At 27.9% G+C, this 17,190-nt stretch overlaps 2 protein-coding genes and 1 long non-coding RNA gene across 6 annotated transcripts; 2 read left to right on the top strand and 1 right to left on the bottom strand.

The window, feature by feature from the left end:
• Window positions 1-225: 225 nt before the first annotated feature.
• On the bottom strand, window positions 226-3,342 carry LOC136074284 (uncharacterized). Its single transcript, XM_065786588.1, has 3 exons — window positions 1,581-3,342; window positions 1,203-1,454; window positions 226-1,076 (listed from the first exon to the last, which is right to left on the bottom strand). Exons 1-3 carry the CDS (start codon window positions 3,340-3,342, stop codon window positions 226-228), a joined length of 2,865 nt encoding a protein of 954 aa, XP_065642660.1.
• A 398-nt stretch (window positions 3,343-3,740) lies between these two features.
• Window positions 3,741-6,601, top strand: LOC136075234 (uncharacterized). 2 transcript variants are annotated; one of them, XR_010635759.1, is made up of 5 exons: window positions 3,741-4,166; window positions 4,387-4,412; window positions 4,656-4,694; window positions 5,088-5,706; window positions 6,498-6,601. It is a non-coding gene; the product is annotated as an uncharacterized LOC136075234 (long non-coding RNA). The 2 variants fall into 2 exon arrangements; XR_010635758.1 differs by having other exon boundaries at window positions 4,387-4,694.
• A 5,647-nt stretch (window positions 6,602-12,248) lies between these two features.
• LOC136075233 (uncharacterized) lies at window positions 12,249-16,790 on the top strand. 3 transcript variants are annotated; one of them, XR_010635756.1, is made up of 6 exons: window positions 12,249-13,860; window positions 14,014-14,226; window positions 14,417-15,431; window positions 15,978-16,238; window positions 16,347-16,418; window positions 16,580-16,779. XR_010635756.1 is itself a non-coding variant. In XM_065787758.1 (3 exons), exons 1-3 carry the CDS (start codon window positions 12,264-12,266, stop codon window positions 15,412-15,414), a joined length of 2,808 nt encoding a protein of 935 aa, XP_065643830.1. In that variant the 5' UTR covers window positions 12,249-12,263; the 3' UTR covers window positions 15,415-15,588. The 3 variants fall into 3 exon arrangements, 1 of the variants encoding a protein (XP_065643830.1); XR_010635757.1 differs by lacking the exons at window positions 12,249-13,860; window positions 14,014-14,226; window positions 14,417-15,431 and adding an exon at window positions 15,691-15,853 and having other exon boundaries at window positions 16,580-16,790; XM_065787758.1 differs by lacking the exons at window positions 15,978-16,238; window positions 16,347-16,418; window positions 16,580-16,779 and having other exon boundaries at window positions 14,417-15,588.
• The last annotated feature ends 400 nt before the right edge of the window (window positions 16,791-17,190 follow it).

Genomic DNA, 17,190 nt, shown 5'->3' with positions numbered 1-17,190 from the left:
CATGTTTTAGTTAAACATAAGTTTAAACCATAACATAGTTTCATCTTTTTTATTTTATAAATAATATAATAAACAAACTTTTTTTTCTTATTAAAAAATTTATTCAAAATTAAGATTTTCTTAATAAAAGTTAAATACGGAGTTCTCTAACTTTTAAAGAAAAACTTTTATCAATTATATTTTATCAACAGATAAACTTTATATATATTAAAACTAATCTAATAATCAAACAATTAAACAACTCCTTTCCTTTTTTTCTAAATTATTCAAACAGAGTGCAATATTATGTTTTGTTGTCATTGAAGACGGATGGTTGATACCTAAAACTTCAGTTTCTATTTTATCAACAGAATAATAAATTTCTAAAGCTTCGTTATATTTTCCCATATTGTTCAAACAGAGTGCGATATTATGTTTTGTTGTCATTGTAGACGGATGGTTGATACCTAAAACTTCAGTTCGTATTTTATCAACAGAATAATAAATTTCTAAAGCTTCATTATATTTTCCCATATTGTTCAAACAGAGTGCAATATTATTTTTTGTTGTCATTGTAGACGGATGGTTGATACCTAAAACTTCAGTTTCTATTTTATCAAAAGAATAATAAATTTCTAAAGCTTCGTTATATTTTCCCATATTGTTCAAACAGAGTGCGATATTATGTTTTGTTGCCATTGTAGACGGATGGTTGATACCTAAAATTTCAGTTCGTATTTTATCAACAGAATAATAAATTTCTAAAGCTTTGTTATATTTTCCCATATTGTTCAAACAGAGTGCAATATTATTTTTTGTTGTCATTGTAGACAGATGGTTGATACCTAAAAATTCAGTTTGTATTTTATCAACAGAATAATAAATTTCTAAAGCTTCGTTATATTTTCCCATCATGTTCAAACAGATTGCGATATTATGGTTTGTTGTCATTGTAGACGGATGGTTGATACCTAAAATTTCAGTTTGTATTTTATCAACAGAATAATAAATTTCTAAAGCTTCGTTATATTTTCCCATATTGTCCAAACAGCGTGCGATATTATTTTTTGTTGTCATTGTAGACGGATGGTTGATACCTAAAATTTTAGTTTGTATTTTATCAAAAGAATAATAAATTTCTAAAGCTTCGTTATATTTTCCCATATTGTTCAAACAGATTGCGATATTATGTTTTGTTGTCATTGTTGACGGATGGTTGATACCTAAAATTTCAGTTAGTATTTTATCAACAGAATAATAAATTTCTAAAGCTTCGTTATATTTACCCATATTGTTCAAACAGAGTGCAATATTATTTTTTGTTGTCATTGTAGACGGATGGTTGATACCTAAAGTTTCAGTTTTTATTTTATCAAAAGAATAGTAAATTTCTAAAGCTTCGTTATATTTTCCCATATTGTTCAAACAGAGTGCGATATTATGTTTTGTTGTCATAGTAGACGGATGGTTGATACCTAAGATTTCAGTTAGTATTTTATCAACAGAATAATAAATTTCTAAAGCTTCGTTATATTTTCCCATATTGTTCAAACAGATTGCGATATTATGTTTTGTTGTCATTGTTGACGGATGGTTGATACCTAAAATTTCAGTTAGTATTTTATCAACAGAATAATAAATTTCTAAAGCTTCGTTATATTTACCCATATTGTTCAAACAGAGTGCAATATTATTTTTTGTTGTCATTGTAGACGGATGGTTGATACCTAAAGTTTCAGTTTTTATTTTATCAAAAGAATAGTAAATTTCTAAAGCTTCGTTATATTTTCCCATATTGTTCAAACAGAGTGCGATATTATGTTTTGTTGTCATAGTAGACGGATGGTTGATACCTAAGATTTCAGTTAGTATTTTATCAACAGAATAATAAATTTCTAAAGCTTCGTTATATTTTCCCATATTGTCCAAACAGCGTGCGATGTTATTTTTTGTTGTCATTGTAGACGGATGGTTGATACCTAAAATTTCAGTTTGTATTTTATCAACAGAATAATAAATTTCTAAAGCTTCGTTATATTTTCCCATATTGTTCAAACAGAATGCGATATTATGTTTTGTTGTCATTGTAGACGGATGGTTGATACCTAAAGTTTCAGTTTGTATTTTATCAACAGAATAATAAATTTTTAAAGCTTCGTTATATTTTCCCATATCGTCCAAACAGCTTGCGATATTATCTTTTGTATCAAGCGTTATTTCATTATTTTCACCATAAGTTTCTGTATTAAAATTTTGAACAGCTTTTAATATTTCGATTGCTTCTTCAAATAAACCTTTACATACTAATAATTTTTTAATAGAATTCGTCATATGATGGAAGGTTTCCGAAAATCTTTTTCCGTTAGTACGAAACATATAGATAAAATGAAAAACAAAATGATTTCCATAATCCATGTGATCTTTTACTTCATTCAATTCAACTTTAACACAATTTTCGATTAAATCAAGATATGTATTTGTACTAGAATTTCTCTTTTGAAAACATTTACATGTTAACTGTGTCAGTTCGTGTATTTTATATTTTTTATCATCAAAACAGTTTAGTAAAGAATAACTCATTAGTAATCCAATAACTTCATCTATTAAAGATTCATCGCTTGTTTTCATTTGATTTGAGATTTGTGTTATAAACTGTTTACTGATGTTTTGACCGTCGCAATGAGATAAACAGTTTAATAATTTAAATAGAAAAGGTTTAGTTTTTTCTAACTTTATTAAAACTAAGTTAATTGCTTTTATTGCAGACTTTGATTCTTCTTCGGTTGGAAAGTTATTATTGTCTAATATTTCTAATGGTTTCGATCTATATCGATCTATGTATTTTTCTATCGAAATTGTATGTATATTTATATATTTTATTGCCTGAGTAATTGCAAACGGATGATAACCAAGTTCTTTAATTAAGTTTCTTATGTTTTCGTTGCTGTTTTCTTTAACATTATTTTTTACATAAGCGAATGCTTCATCAGAAGAAAAAACATTAACTAGCATTTTATTTACATTATTCGACCACGTTCTCCATTGGGAGGTAATCAACGTGAATGAATTTGGTTTTCTTGAAATGTACATTGACAAATTTTTAACACTTTCGTCGTCGACACTGTCAAAAATATACAAAGTCTTTTCATTTTTATAATAGTTGTGAATTTTTTCAACAATCACTTTTATATTAAAATAATCTCCTTTTGAATCATGAACCTCGAATCCTAATATTTGACATTGGTTTCGCATTGAAGTTTGTAACATTCCAAATGCTGCGTCAATCCAAACAATGTTCTTATAGAAGTTAAAAGATATTTCACAATATTTTCTGGCAATATGTGTCTTTCCAACACCCGACATTCCATATAATACTAAAGTTGACTTGTTTGCGTCTTGTAAAAAATAATTTTGAATTTCACGAAGTAATTTCTCGCGAGAAACTAAATTTTCTGAAAAAGACTGAATACCTAAAAATAGACGTACGGTTAGAGATATTATAAATAAATACGGTTAGATCAAGGCGATCTATACTGAAGGCCTATTCATCGCGCAACCGTAAGCCGTGACTGGGGGCCTATTTTAATATTCTAAAAATTGCGAAGGTGAAGAGCTCACATTGAAAAACTTGCTAGAGAATTTTTAACTTTTTCAACTTAATCTTGTTTATTCTTTTATATTTCCAATAACTTTGTATTATTAATGTTTTTTAAATTATAAATTTTTGTAAAAAATTTTAAAGCACTGTATTATTAGGTACGTGACAATTGCGTTTTACGGAACCGAATTTTGTGCTAAAATTTTGTGCCACGATTTTCGCAGTCTCTTCAAAGTTAGCGTGCTTGAGGAAGGCTTTCTGAAATAACTTTTTAGTATTCGTTATCAACATAGAGTATTTTTAGAAAGAAGAATAGTTGAAGCTTATTATTAATTTGGTTTTAATTATACTCAATTGATATATTACCGAGTTTATTGATGTCAAAGTTTTAGTTGTACTTCTGTGGTGAAATTAATGTCCAGGATATAGTCTATATTTTATCTATTCAATTTTTATTTTTAAGTTATTCAATTATCTATGCACCTGCCAAATTTCGTTGAAAAATATTATGTAGCAGTCACCCTATTTCTTGCTGCACTTTTGTTACCTAATTTACATTTTCCCTGTTGTTAGCGCGGGAGACAGAGGGGTCCGTTGATTATTTGTATATATATATTTTTTTTATATATAACATTCATATTAATAATATTATTAGCAATATTTAACTTATTTCATAAATTGATATTATAAACCTAGATACTTTATAGTGAAAATATGATTTAAAAATATGTAAATTTAAACAAAATTGTTTTATTAAAAGGATTTTTAGTAAATAATAAAATAAGACTTAAATTTTATATTTTATTTAGAAACAAAATGGAGAAAGAAAATAAAGGTTTCACATAGTATTTTGTATCATATTCATAATATAGTTTATATATGAATCAAATTAGTTATGAATCATATCTAATTTGAAGTTTGAACGTTGTCTTTATTTAACAAGGAAAGCCTTTAGATTATAATTTATAACTAATAAATAAGTTATTTTTACATAAATTTATTAAATTAATTTTAAATTATTATTTGGCCACTATCTAAACCTTTATGTATAACTTAAATATTTCTTTCGCTGTTTTAGATGCTCTAAGTTGTGAAATGGCGTCAGCCAACAACATCAGTTAGTTACTTTCTTTTTTCAATAGCTCGGTAGTTATTTTTATTATATATATATATATATATATATATATATATATATATATATATATATATATATATATATATAAATTAGTAAAAAACACTTATCTAACTTTTATCTTCGACTTGAAGTTTCACCATTGCTGGATCATCAGGAAGAGTACATTTACATATATATATATATATATATATATATATATATATATATATATATATATATATATATATATATATATATATATATATATATATATATATATATATATATATATATATATATATATATATATATATATATATATATATATACAAATGACTTACTATATGCAAATTTTTATATTACTTTGTAAAAATAAAGTTAATTTAATTTGTTTAGATGAACTTGCTTTACAGAGGATCAGTCAGTTATATCCCTATTACATGAATTAATTTAGTATTTAGTCATTTACTATTAGTTATCAAATACAGTTCTTTATCAAATACAGTTCTTAGATCAAAAAAGAATAGGACTGTCGACTATCTAGACACTCTAGATTTAAGTTTAAGAGAAAAGATTGTTAAATGGTCGATTAATGTTGCACGTAAAAACAGATTTACAAATCGACTCTATCGATGCAAAGTAGGAGATGAGATTTGCAAAAGACAAAAAATCAAGCGCCAAAAAATGGATGAAAAAGAAAAAAGAAAGTTAGAGCGTGACCTATCTAAATTAAATTTTGAAGAGATTATTAATTCATATAAGCACTTATCCAATGACCAACTATTTGATTTAGAAGATGTCATGTCAGATAGAATTGTTGGGAAGAAACTAGAACATGAATGGTACGATCCAAAGACATGCAAAAGTGTTTTATATCGCGGCAGAGTAAAAAAAGTTAATAAAAGAAAAAATGACTTCATTTACACCATTTCTTACTGGAAAGATGATGAAACTGATAATGAAGCTGTTGACTATTGCATGAAAAAGATCCAGCTTGCTGCTGATGTTGTTTCCGGTGAGTTACAATTTAATTAATTTAATAACACTGCAAGTGTTGTGACTTGCCAAAAATGTATTGCAAATGTTGTGACTTGCATAAATAATACAGCAAGTGTTGTGACTTGTATAAATTATATAGCAAGTGTTGTGACTTGCCTAAATAATACAGCAAGTGTTGTGACTTGTTAAATTTTTTGATAGACGGCTTACCTTCACGTGGTGTCTATCGTTAAAAATGGTTAAAACAGTTTCATTTTTGGAATTAATTATTTTAATCATTCACTAAAAGCCAAGACAAAAATATATTGTATTTTCTTTAAAACGGTTTTATATTATTATTATTATTTTTTAATATTTTATTTATTTTTTATTTTGAAACAGAAAATTTGTTTGTTAACCAAACAAAATGGCTAATCTCGTTAACTATACTGTATGGTCCTTACTTCTGTTAATGTAATAATCACATGAAAGACTTTATTATAGGTTTTTGCTATACTTGGTTAGAAAGATGACATGTTTTTTACAGCCAATTGACTTATAGCCCCACATTAGTAGTTGTATAATTTTTTTTGTAATATATATCCAATTAAATAATAATTTTTGGTAAGAAGTGGAAAGGGCATTAGAATGCCTCTTTCTTATGACATATTTGGATACGCCCTCTTTTAAACTCCACTCTCTTATGACCATGGATGCACCACTAATGTATCTTTTAATCTAGTGGAATATGTTTTTTACTTCTTTGTTGTTGTACTTTAAATATTCAAACAGATATTTCAAGAATTGAAACATTTTTTGATATTATAGTACTAAAACATCATCAACATATCTACTGTGAGTTTTACATTAACCTCCCATATTTGGTGGTTGTCTGGTATGAATTTATTTTTTAATTTATTTCCAATTTTTTAATTTGTTTTTTAAATTTATTGTTCAAATTTTGAAAAAATTTTTTTTTTTTTTAGGTTGGGTGGAGAGGTGGGGGGGGGGGGGGTAGGCAGGTGGTGGGCATACGCCCCTTTGTAATAGAAACACCACTTTTATACGTAAGATTGTATAACATAATTTTATATTGTGTACTAATTTTACTCATTATAGTAAAGATATAAATATTTATAAAATCAAGTCGTTTTTGATCCTAGGGTGTGATACACCAATCGCCACCACACCCACCTCTATTGCTAACATTCACCTCTCGTTTATTTTGGTGGTTTACTATAAATTTAAAATAACTTTTTTGTGTATTTATATTGCTTATGTAATTTTAAAAAAAAAAATTTCTGAAAAAAGTGTCCAGTTTTATACGGGCGAGGTGGTGGTTTGGTGCCCCCTCTGTCCATCCGATACACCCGGTGGTTAGAGTTTAACATAAAGTTGTAACCCACTCTTACACCTATCTTTTGACACCAAGATATTTGTATTTCGATAAGAATTGGCAAAGTTATGACAATTTAAGTGAAGAAAAGCATTATTTTGACCACAGTTTCTTCAACAAATCCATATATAGAAAAAATCGCTACTTAAACCGTCATAACTTTTGAACCAATTGTTCGATTTTGATAATTTTTTCACCTTTAAAATACTGTAATAATCCTCTTTCTAATGATATATAACATTATAGTATTCAAACAATTTGAAATTTTTTACTCACGTACCTAGTATTATTACTTACTTGTAAACTCCTTAGAGTGTTAGCAGTTATATATAATATATATATATATATATATAATATATATATATACATATATATATGTATATATATAATATATATATATATATATATGTATATATATATATGTATATATATATATATATATATATATATATATATATATATATATATATATATATATATATATACATTTATTATGTCTGATATGGGTTGTGATCTATTATATTTGACAAAAAAGTGTTTGAAAATCTTATGTTATGATTCGCATATTTTTATATTCTTTTAAATAATTATACTTTATAGATGCCAAAAAAGTGTTGTGTATATGGCTGCAAAACTAATTACCAAAGTACCAAAAATAATAAAAGCTTTGAAAAAATACCAGTTTATCGTTTTCCTAAAGACAAAGAACAAAGAAATATTTGGATAAAAAGTATTCCAAGTTCTATTCTTTTAGTTTCAGATGAAACTGTTATTTGCCAATTACATTGGCCAACAGTTTTTGAAAAAGTTACTGTTCAAGGAAGACAAAGACCGAAAATGTTACCATCTGTATGTTCAGGAATACCTTCAAGTCAAATACCTACTCCATTACCATGTCATCGCACAACATTGAAATCTTTAAGCATTGTTAGAAATGTTGGAACTGATGAACTTAGCACTTTTTTATTGGCTAATACAGCAACATATATTGATTTTAAAAATGTTTTATTAAATAATCTTAGGGTTTTTTCAGTTTCAGTAATAGCATATATGATTGAAAAAACAATTAATGTTCAATCTATTACGTTTTATGATGGTATTCCTTTATTTCTGATTAAAATTTTTGAGAATTTACATTTTGAAACATTTCATTGTGGAATAAAATGTTTTATAAAAAGTTTGTATAAAAAATCGTATAATATCCTATATATAATCGAGGAAATACTACATTTTTTAAATGTCATGGAAATAGATCATAAGAAAAACATTATTCAGCAACAAATATCAGTTATGTCTGCAAAACTTATTGGAAAAAATATATATGAATCAGATACAATTATACGTAGTTTTGAATATTTTTCAACATCTCGTGCTTTATACAATAAACTAAGAAACGATTTTCAATTGCCATCAGTTAGTACTTTGACACGCATAACATCAAAAGTTTGCAAAATTGATGATGCTAGTTTCTTAGACTCAGTTTTCAAAAACATTGAAGAAAAACAAAAAATTTGTATAATTCATGATGAAGTTTATGTCAAAAAATGATGCTTTACCATGGTGGAACATTGTTTGGTAAATCTTTAGATGATCCATCATTATTGGCTAAAACTGTTTTGGGAATTATGATAGTATGTCTCAAAGGTGGTCCTAAATTTCTGTACAAGATGATTCCAATTTCAAAATTAAGTTCAAATTTTCTGTTTGAACAAATAAACTCGAGCATAAAACTTATAAAATCATCATCTGGTGATGTAAAAGTTATTATCTGTGATGGTAATCGTGTAAACCAAGCATTTTTTAAATTATATCATACTATTCCAGAAAAACCTTGGAAAACGGAAAATGGGATGTATTTACTGTTTGACTTTGTTCATCTTTTAAAAAACATTAGGAATCTATGGCTTACAGAAAAAACTAGGGAGCTAGTGTAAAGTGATAATGGTATTCAAAGAACAGCTAAATCGGAGCACCTTAAATGCTTATATCAAATTGAATCAGAAAAGTTAGTCAAATTGTCAGACTTGAATGAAATTGCAATAGCTTCCAAGCCAATTGAAAGGCAAAATGTATCTACATGCCTTAAAGTTTTTTCAGATAAGACATATCATGCCTTGCTGACCTATTCTCAAATAATTTCAAATTCTAAGGATACTGCGATATTTATAAATAAAGTTATAACCTGGTGGAAAATTTTGAATGTGAAAGGTCTTGGAGCTGATGTTAGACACTATGATCCACTAGAAGCACCTATTTGTAGTCCTGATGATTGCCGTCTTAATACTCTAATTCAGTTTAGTGATATGGCTCTTGAAATGTGTTGTAAAAATGGCAAAAGAGTGAAGCAGTTATCTAATGACACTGCAAAATCAATTCACCATACTTGCTATGGTATTGTCGAGCTATGTAAATATTTATTAGCAACAAGTCATGATTATGTTCTTCTTGGTATGTTTACAAGTGACCACTTAGAAAAAGAATTTTGGAAATTGAGACAAGGTTGCGGAGGTGCCTACTTTATAAATGTTCAACAAGTTATAGAAAAATTGCATATAAATCACACATCACTGTTGTTATCCTTAAATATTGACATAGATTCTTTTGATTTTAGTTCAGGTCATGAGTGTGCTTCTTGTTCATATGTTTTATGTGAAGCAGGTAGTGAAACATTTGACAATTTAGAAAAACTATAGTCATCAATTTCTGATACTACCAAAATGTCTTTGATTTATATTGCTGGTTATGTATGTAGAAATGAATATAATGAAAACACTTTGTTCAATCAAACATTACTTTATTATGAAAAGTTTGGTGAGTGCGTCAAGTCTATAGATCGTGGTGGTCTTAAAGTTCCACCAGACAATGTTTGCCAATGGGTTTTTTTTTGCTTTGTCTTATTCCATTCGATAAAAGATAAAGTTTGTCGTAAGTCCTTAAGTGACATCTTTTTGCTAGTTTCTGAATTTTACTATTTTGAAGTTAATCAAAAACATTGTAACACACTTGCTAATATATTTTTAAACAATTTTTGTGCACAAATTACACCAAGATCTAATAAAGAACCTGCATTAAAAGTTTTAAAGTTATCATAAATTTGTTTAGAAAAGAATGATTTGTATCTGTTATTGTTAAAATATATGCAAATATTTTCTTTGTTTTAATTTTTTTTTTATATGAAATTTTAACTTTTAATTACATTTTTATATAAATATTTCTAAATAAACTAATTAAACTCATTATGAGTCATATTTTGACTCCAAAATATAATTTTATAGCAGAGTTGTTGATAATCCGTAAAAATAATAGGCCCTTAATCACGGCTTACGGTTGCGCGATGAATAGGCCTTCAGTATAGAGCGCCATGGGTTAGATGTATTATAAATAGTTATTATTTCAATTAAAATAAAATTAATATCATTTATTAAGTAAAAAGTTTTAACTTTTTTATTTTTTTTTAAATGCAGTGCGTTATTATTGAATTTAAAAAAAGTTTTTATATAAATATAAATTATATTAGTTTTGAAAAAAATTTTTGAATAAAGTTTTATGTTACACTATAACAATTTTATATATTTTGAAAAGGTTTCGTAAACAAAACTCTATGTACTTTGTAAACTTAACAATTAAAAAAACATCAAGTAATTATTGTTACACTAGAGAATTCAAGTAAAAATAAAATTTAGTTTGCACTAATTTTAATTTTAAACTGAGTTTTTTGAGTTTAAATTTCAGCCTATAAAAATAAACATTTTTTAAAGCGAGTTTTATACCAGCCTGTAATGCAAATATTTAGATTTCATAAAACTTTTTGTTTTTCTTTCATTACAAATTCTAAACACTCTTTTTTAAAACGTATATCATGCTTTTATTGTAATTTATATTAAGGTCGTAAAACAAAAAAAAATAAAAAAATAAAATAAAATAATGATAATAATAAAATAATAGGTACGTGCGTATCTGGCTTTTTACGGCACCGATTTCAAAGTAAAAATTTGTGACCTTTTTTTTCACAGCGTGCTCGAAGTCGGTGTGGTAAAGATGTATTTATTTGTCTTTTTTTTAGAATTTTATATCAGCTTAGACTTTATTAAAAAAGTAGAATGTTTTATCTTGAATAAATTATGGTTTTTTTTTACGTGTAATAAATTTTTCAGTTTTTTTATTGCTATTTAAAATTTCGTTCCTGTTCTGGCACTGCATTGATATCGAAGGCATGTTGGTACACATTTGAAATTTTCCAGTCAACTGTATAGATCTATTTTCTATGTGCCTGCCAAATTTCATTAAAAAATATTCATGACCAAATACCGTATTTTTCGACCCAGTGGAGGTACCATTTCCACCTCTTTTAGTGTTACTGTTACTGTTACACTTGATAAAACTGTTTCTGCTATTGTTACTGTTGCTTTTTGTTATAAATTCTGTAGTTTTTTTTACAGTTACCAGTGGTTTTCATTCGTTTTTAAAATTTTGTTTCTGTTACGGAGGTGCGTTAATATTGAAGGCATGTTGGTACATATTTAAAATTTTTAAGGCAACTGTATACATCTATTTTCTATGTGCCTGCCAAATTTCATCAAAAAATATTCATGACCACATGCCCTATTGTTCCGCGCAGTGGAGGTATGTATTTCCACTTCCGTTACATAGTGTTAGGGGGAGGGGCGGTTTTTGACAGTGGAGAATTCAGTATTTTTGATTTTTTTATTCATTATAATGATATATTTTATTAGAACTGTTATACAAACTTTATTTTTAATAGCCTTTTACTACTAAGGGTATTTGGGTTTTCTCTTTTTAAAATTGTTAAATGATGTACACAAAAACTAACAAGTATTAAGGTGGTTATATATTAATTTTTTTTTTGATAACTAACTCTTTTCACCCACCAAAATTAGTGCAAAGGCAAAATTCTGCCAAATAAAATTTAAATTGCTAAAATTAAAATTGTATAACACTATTTTACGATGATTCTGCATAAAATTCATTAAAAACATAAAACAGCATTTTCTCAGCTTTTTCCATACCCATAATTTACCATATAGCCACCTTAAGCTATATATGATATATAAAAATTATACGTATATTTAAAAAAATTTTTATAGATTAATGGCTATTTTTTAAATTATTTAATTATGATTAATAGCTGACCCAATTAAATAGTAGTATTATGAGTGTTGAATTTAATTTAGTGCATCATGGGACCTCACAAGAAAACAAATCTTTTTTATGGTAAAGCTAAAACTAATTTAGCTTGTAATTTTCCAATACCAGCTCATTTAAATATTGGCTGTAGAAATGGACATGTACTGCATATATTTGCAACTAACAACGATTCATATAAAGTAACTGTAGAACTAATCGGTAAGTATTTTAACATCAAAATTTGTATAAGTCAGATTCAGCAACTAGTTAGAACATCGAAAGTCTTTGTAAACCATTTTTCACGAAATTCGAAACCATTTGTTGACATCTGCAACATGCTCTTTGCATACCAAATAACAACATCTGCTGTGGCACAAACATCGCAATCGAATGCAACCTCAATTGACTTTCCTACATGTTCTTCATTTTCTTCTCAACAAATCAGTGTTTCATCTGTATCAAATAGTGATCACTTATCTCCTTTATCTCGTCCTACTTTAAAAACCTCTTCTCATGAACCACTATCCAGTTTGAGAGCTGACCAGTTGAGTCCCAGAAAAAAGGTTATGAGAAAGAGATTAACCATTTTGGCAAACGAAATGGCAATTAAGAAGAGAAAGCATAAAGAGGATATTAAAGGTTTAAAAGATAAGACAAAGGTTAGAGCATACAGATTTAAATATCTAAATCAAGTTATTACTCGTAAGGAAAAGTTAATTTCTCAACTTAGAAAAAAATTAAAAGAAAAGTTTTTAAATTTACAGTTAAAAAAACTTCAAAATCATATTTTTTGTTTGAAACAACAGTTGACATCCACGCAAAGAAAATTTTCTTATCAAAAAGCAATGTTAAGCCATCAACTTGCTGAAAAAAATGCTGCAATTCTTGTACTGCAAAATGACATTCTGAATTTACAGGAAGAGTTGGAGGAAATTCAGCAAGTAACACAAAACACCAAAAATGAAAAATGCTACTCAGCAGATATTAGGAGACTTATATATGACATGCTTGTGTGCCAAGTTCCTACACAAAGTGTGCCATCTCTGCTCCGTAAAATTGGGGAACATACTGGCTATCGATTTAGTCAAATTCCACATCGTACAACTGTAGAACAAATGATGCGTGAGCTTGGTGTGCTTTCAGACTTACAGGCTGCTGAGATAGCATTTACAACAAAGGATCTGACACTTGGCTTTGATGCAACAACCCAGGAGGGTGTTCATGTAAATGCTGTGCACTTGACAACAGAATCAGTATGTATGGTTGTAGCTATTGATCAACTTCCTGGCGGTACAGCTTATGACTATCAGAGTCATATTACAAAGTCTATTGATAATCTCGCTAAGTTATATAGTGATTTCTATCAGCTCAAATATACTGACGTAAGAAGCACTATTATTGGGAACATAACAAATACAATGAGTGACAGAGTTGCAACAAACCATGCAACAATCGCAAAGTTAAACCTTGTTTGGCAGAAATCATTAAATGAACTAAACTGTCACCTTCACCCCTTAGACACAATGACCAGCTCTTGTAAGTCTTCACTTAAAGCATTAGAGACTTCAAAAGGGAAACTTTTTGGAAGAGACTGCATTGCAGCAAACATTGTTATACAGCTGAACAAACTTCGCTATAAGGATGCAAAAGGTACTCTAACTAATCTAAACCATTCTTTTACTTAAATATATTTAGTTTTCTGAATAAAATTTCGAGTTAAAATAAGATATTATAACTAGTGCATGTTTTTATTTCACATTCTTCTTGCAATTGCCAAAATGAGCTTTTTTATGATATTCATAGGTGATCCAAAAGGTTTTGTAACCTTTTTGGACCAACACGAGTTGCCCAGAGGATTGCTACCGCGCTATAGAGGCAACAGACTACATATGCTTTTTCACACATGTGGTATTTTGATCCATCATTATGCCATATTGAAGATATTTCTGTGTTCTGGCTTGGCGTTATGCGGAGGTCTGCGAAATAGTTTATTTCAAGACTTTACATCTGAAACAGGTATCTTTTTTCTTTTTTATACCTGTTCAGTTCATTTGATAAAGTGCTACACAATATTATAGGCTATAGAATTAACTACAAATATAGTTACAAATACAAATTACAAATAGACACTTGCAAGATTAACGGGGAGTAAAGACTATTATAAACAAAGATTATTCTTTGTTACTAATTAACTTTTTCACCTTAGGTATCCGTGAGTTGTGTGTTTTAGCTTTAATTGGAAAGCTACTTTCTGGTCCTTGGATGACAAAATTTTATATTGCACCAGGTACGGGACTTGACTACATATCTGGCATTCAGGTAGTAAAAGATGTTCGGAACACTCTTATTGAGAGCAGCAAGAATCCTTTATCTCTACTTAAACGAAAAACTGATTTCTTTGGTAATGATATTGAAGATGTAGTTTTTGATTCAATAATCAGCTTTTGCCCAGTAACTGATGAAATGAGTAAAGCATTAGCTGACTGCCTTAATGCAGTTATTAGCGTCATTGACAGGCAGTATAAGCGGCAATTTGAAATGAGTTCTAATGATCACCTTAAAGACCAGACTAAGTCAGCTAGGCTTCACAACATTGATTCAGAAGAACTTATGGGTATGTTTAGCGCTGCAAAGCACAAAGCTCCAAATGCCACTCTTTGTTTTCTTTCTTCAAAACTTCGTGCTTGCAAAAATAAAACAACTGCTCTGCTATGCAAAAAGCCAAATGATATTCAAAACAAGTTGATATTATGGGCTATCTCTAATGCCAGAAAAAAGCGGTTTACAAATATGCAATGTCATAATGACCTGAAGTTAGAATTGATAAAACGAATAGCAGATAAAATTCAGAAAAAAGAAAACAAAGAACGCAGAAATGTAGAAAAAATATTAAAAAATTGCATGCCTGATCAAGTAAAAGAAATGTTTCCTGACCTAGAAAATAATGAGGCCTCAGATATTGAAGAAATTCTTATTGGAGCTTCTATTGGAAGAAGTATTTGCCACATGTGGTTCGATAATGCCACTAACACCCAGGATGTATATTACGGCAGAATTGTTGGCATTAAAAAGAAAAAAAGTGATGTATATATAGTTTCTTATTGGAAACCAAAAGAGAATGAAGATGATGATGGTGTTGAGTATGATGTGAGCAAATATCAACTTTCTGCAGACATAATAAGTGGTGATATGGTGATAACATAATAGAAATGTGTAATAAGGTATATGTTATTTTAAATAATAGTATGTCTTATAAACTTGCATTAACAGATATTATTTACAGATAGTAGGTTAATCTTTGTTTTTTATAATAAATTTTACAGTGCCTAATGTATATCATATTCTCTACCCTCCCCTTTTTTTAAGATAATGAAAAGATTTATTATTATTTAATTTCTTTTTATGTATACATATATGTATATACATATATGTATATAGAAATGTAATTTTAGGTAGTCGGTTAGTTACCGATACCCAACAACCAGGGTTGACCTGGTTGCAACGAGCTATGGGAAACCAAAGCTCATTTACTATTTGACATAAGCAAATTGCCTGGCTCATGACAATTAATGTTAATCATAATGATGGCTATACATTGTTTCTACCCAGAAAGACAGACTTTTGCTTGCATGGATTGAGAGATGTAAGTGTTTAGTTACAATAAATCAGTACACTCTAGGCAAATGGCATATGCCATTACCAGATAGTTACGCTAACACATAACTTTCTTTTCATTATAACTTATAATCAAATCTATTATATTTCAGGTTAAAAAGTATTGAAGGGTCTACTTCTATCGAATTTTCTGTTTGGTAATGGAAAATGTGTTGTGTATCAGGAGTTAAGTGATTTTGAGTTTTTTTTTAAGTTAGGAAATCATTCTTATCTTCTCTAATTTATAATGGGTTTTTCAGTTATTGTGCTAAATATCTAATATAATTTCTTTTATTGCAAGGTTTTAACTATGATGGCAGCTTGCTACTGTAGATGTTTATCTTAAAGACCTCAAGATTATATTTATTAATTCAGTAATAACAGTTACATGTTAATTTATTATACATTAGTTAATTGTTCGCCTTAATTTTTTTTTTTAATTTTATATATCTGATATATTTTATCTTATCTATCATTGCAAGGTTACGCAACATGATGAAAACCACACGATTGCTTCGATGGATGTTGATCTTTTTCATATCAAGATTAAACCGGTTCATATTTTTTTAGAGATTGATTATGTTTATTAATGCAATAATAACAGTTATATGTTTATTTATTATCCGCGCCATAAGGCATCCTTATTTATTATCCGCGACATAAAGCATCATAAATAGGTATGGCGATTTTAATTTAGGGGTTTACTTTATTTTAGATATCATTGGATGTGGTTTCCTTTGCGTACTAAAGAATCGATTCTTTCTAGCTATGGATGTCACAGTTTTGTTTGCTTCAAAAACTAGGCTTTCTTCAAAGCCACAATTCTGTTAAAAACATTATTAAGCAAAAAAGAAAATAATTATTATACTCTAAATTTTTTGTTAAAGAAGTATGTTTTTAAAAAAATTATTTTTATTTGTTGCGGTTTCTTGGAATTTATATATAGTTAGATAGATATAAGGACTACTGAAGAGAAAATGAAGGAGAGCCGTGGTGGACGTGTCCCCTTCTCCCCCATTGTTTAGATGGATATATTTTTGTAGGTTTTTAGTTGAACTATATGGTGTTTTATGATTATTTTTTTGTACTCCGGCCCCTACTGAAATATCACGCCATTTCCGATGTTATATATATATATATATATATATATATATATATATATATATATATATATATATATATATATATATATATATATATATATATATATATATATATATATATATATATATATATATATATATATATATATATATATATATATATATATATATATATATATATATATATATATATATATATATATATATATATATCTTTCATTGA

Source organism: Hydra vulgaris, chromosome 01 (genome assembly GCF_038396675.1).
Source record: "Hydra vulgaris chromosome 01, alternate assembly HydraT2T_AEP".
Classification (NCBI taxonomy): domain Eukaryota; kingdom Metazoa; phylum Cnidaria; class Hydrozoa; order Anthoathecata; family Hydridae; genus Hydra; species Hydra vulgaris.
This window is presented reverse-complemented; position numbering and strand designations above follow the sequence as displayed.